Source organism: Perca flavescens, chromosome 22 (assembly GCF_004354835.1).
Source record: "Perca flavescens isolate YP-PL-M2 chromosome 22, PFLA_1.0, whole genome shotgun sequence".
NCBI lineage: Eukaryota > Metazoa > Chordata > Actinopteri > Perciformes > Percidae > Perca > Perca flavescens.
In genome coordinates this window covers 18,955,810-18,957,492 of record NC_041352.1, presented here as the reverse complement: position 1 = coordinate 18,957,492, position 1,683 = coordinate 18,955,810, and the positions used below count along the sequence as shown (strand labels likewise).

The following is a 1,683-nucleotide window of genomic DNA, read 5'->3' as shown; positions in this document are numbered from 1 at the left end:
TATATATATATCTCAATTTTAGGAAATTGTGTATGCCTACTTAAAGTTATTTTTAGCTCAGTTATTAGAACAGCTGACCAACCAAAATATTGGTGTTTCTTACCAAGATTTACTTTGATACAACTTCTAGTGATCTTTACCAAGATATTTGCATTACAAATAGAACTGTTTATGTCACTATGATTCCACAAAGAAAGGAAAAACCCATTTATACAGTGTGAAAATGTGCTTTTATTTGATTCCAAATTACATAGCAGGCAGGTTTATTGTAATTCACACTGACATTCAAAGATGATTTGTACTTGCAAAGCATTCAATTTAACAAAGCTTTGTGATGTCATGTGAAGATATAATTTCATCATGAGCTCCAAACTTTTTCAGTTACGGTTCTGGTTAACTCCAGTTTGCCGCCATCGGTCAGTTCAACACGGCATTTGTCACACGTTCCCTTGATGTATGTCCCTGAGCTCCACTTGGGTTGGTTACTTTGGTTGTAGATGACCAGGTTGCCGTCAGCCTGCATGATCACACGGACAGCGTCTGATCCATTAGTGCCTGTGGCCCACACAGCCTTGTGTGGGCTATTGGCACAGGCATAGACAACAAAGTTACCATCATCCTGCAGGCAGAAACAGAGACATTTAAAAGATATCCAAACAATATCTAACAAAATATAAAGTGAGCATTTCATTTTAGAGAGTTACTCACCTGGAAGATAGCCTTAAACTGCCCGCTGTTGGACATCAAAAATTGGCCCATATGGAGCTGATCATTTATAGACAAGAAGTTCTTAGTCATGATTCTGAAAGAGACAAACAACTAAATTGGTGATGTTGCATTGACACCATGTGTGTGTTTTTGGCATTTTTTTGTGCTGCACCAGTCATTTGTAACTGAATAGTAACTCTACTTTTGCTTCTTACATTGAAAATGAAAAATTCATTTGTAATGATCCACCTCAGTTCATAACTACAATGACCCTGATGTACCAATTATAAACAGATTTAAGCATCCTGTAATGACTCTGTCTCAAACTACTATTGCTTAGTAATGTATTATCTATTATTAACAGATAAATAAACCAATAATAAATTATAATAAATTAAATAAGTAATTATATTAAATAAATAAACTACTCTTGCTCAGTAATTTGTATGAATCCATCAGAGTACTTACAGTCTTGAATGTCACACCAGTCAGTCTGTGAGAAGAAGTGAAGGAGGTGAAATTCCTTCTTCTTTATATCATCTGATCTGGGGATGGAAAGGGAGTGGCAGACGACATAAATTAAATTCTTATTCATGTATTCACAAGCCCCATGTCCCACTTGCAAATTCTACCTTTACAAAAATACAGCAACCTGTTACATTTATCATTTCATATTTATAAATTGGCCTTTGTGCTCTGCAACATTATACTATTGTCCAACTGTTCACTATTCTCATTTTTTATCATATCATATTTATACACATATTTATATCTGTAAATAGTAGTAAATGTTCACCATGTTCAGCTCTGTTGTCTGTATTTCAGCTGTATGTACATTGAGAGCAACAGAAACCAAAGTCAAATTCCTTGTAGCCTATATGTGTACACATCAGGGCCAGTTTTAACCGGCTACATTAGAGTGGGCTGGTAGAAACTATAGGTTGGCATCTTGGGCGGTTTGTAGTCCAGAGATTA

At 35.5% G+C, this 1,683-nt stretch overlaps 1 protein-coding gene across 1 annotated transcript; it reads right to left on the bottom strand.

Moving 5' to 3' along the window:
• Positions 1-223: 223 nt before the first annotated feature.
• On the bottom strand, positions 224-1,231 carry LOC114549500 (mannose-specific lectin-like). The gene is made up of 3 exons (XM_028569838.1): positions 1,177-1,231; positions 709-802; positions 224-619 (listed from the first exon to the last, which is right to left on the bottom strand). The coding sequence occupies exons 2-3, from the start codon at positions 796-798 to the stop codon at positions 359-361; spliced, it is 351 nt and encodes a 116-aa protein (XP_028425639.1). The 5' UTR covers positions 799-802; positions 1,177-1,231; the 3' UTR covers positions 224-358.
• Between the last annotated feature and the right edge of the window lie 452 nt (positions 1,232-1,683).

What these genes read in the sequence shown, in the direction of transcription:
- LOC114549500 (XM_028569838.1), bottom strand. Translation starts at nt 798, where the DNA reads ATGACTAAGAACTTCTTGTCTATAAATGATCAGCTCCATATGGGCCAA. An exon ending in AGTTTAAGGCTATCTTCCAG is followed by an intron (nt 620 to 708) that starts GTGAGTAACTCT and finishes TTCTGCCTGCAG; the next exon opens with GATGATGGTAACTTTGTTGT.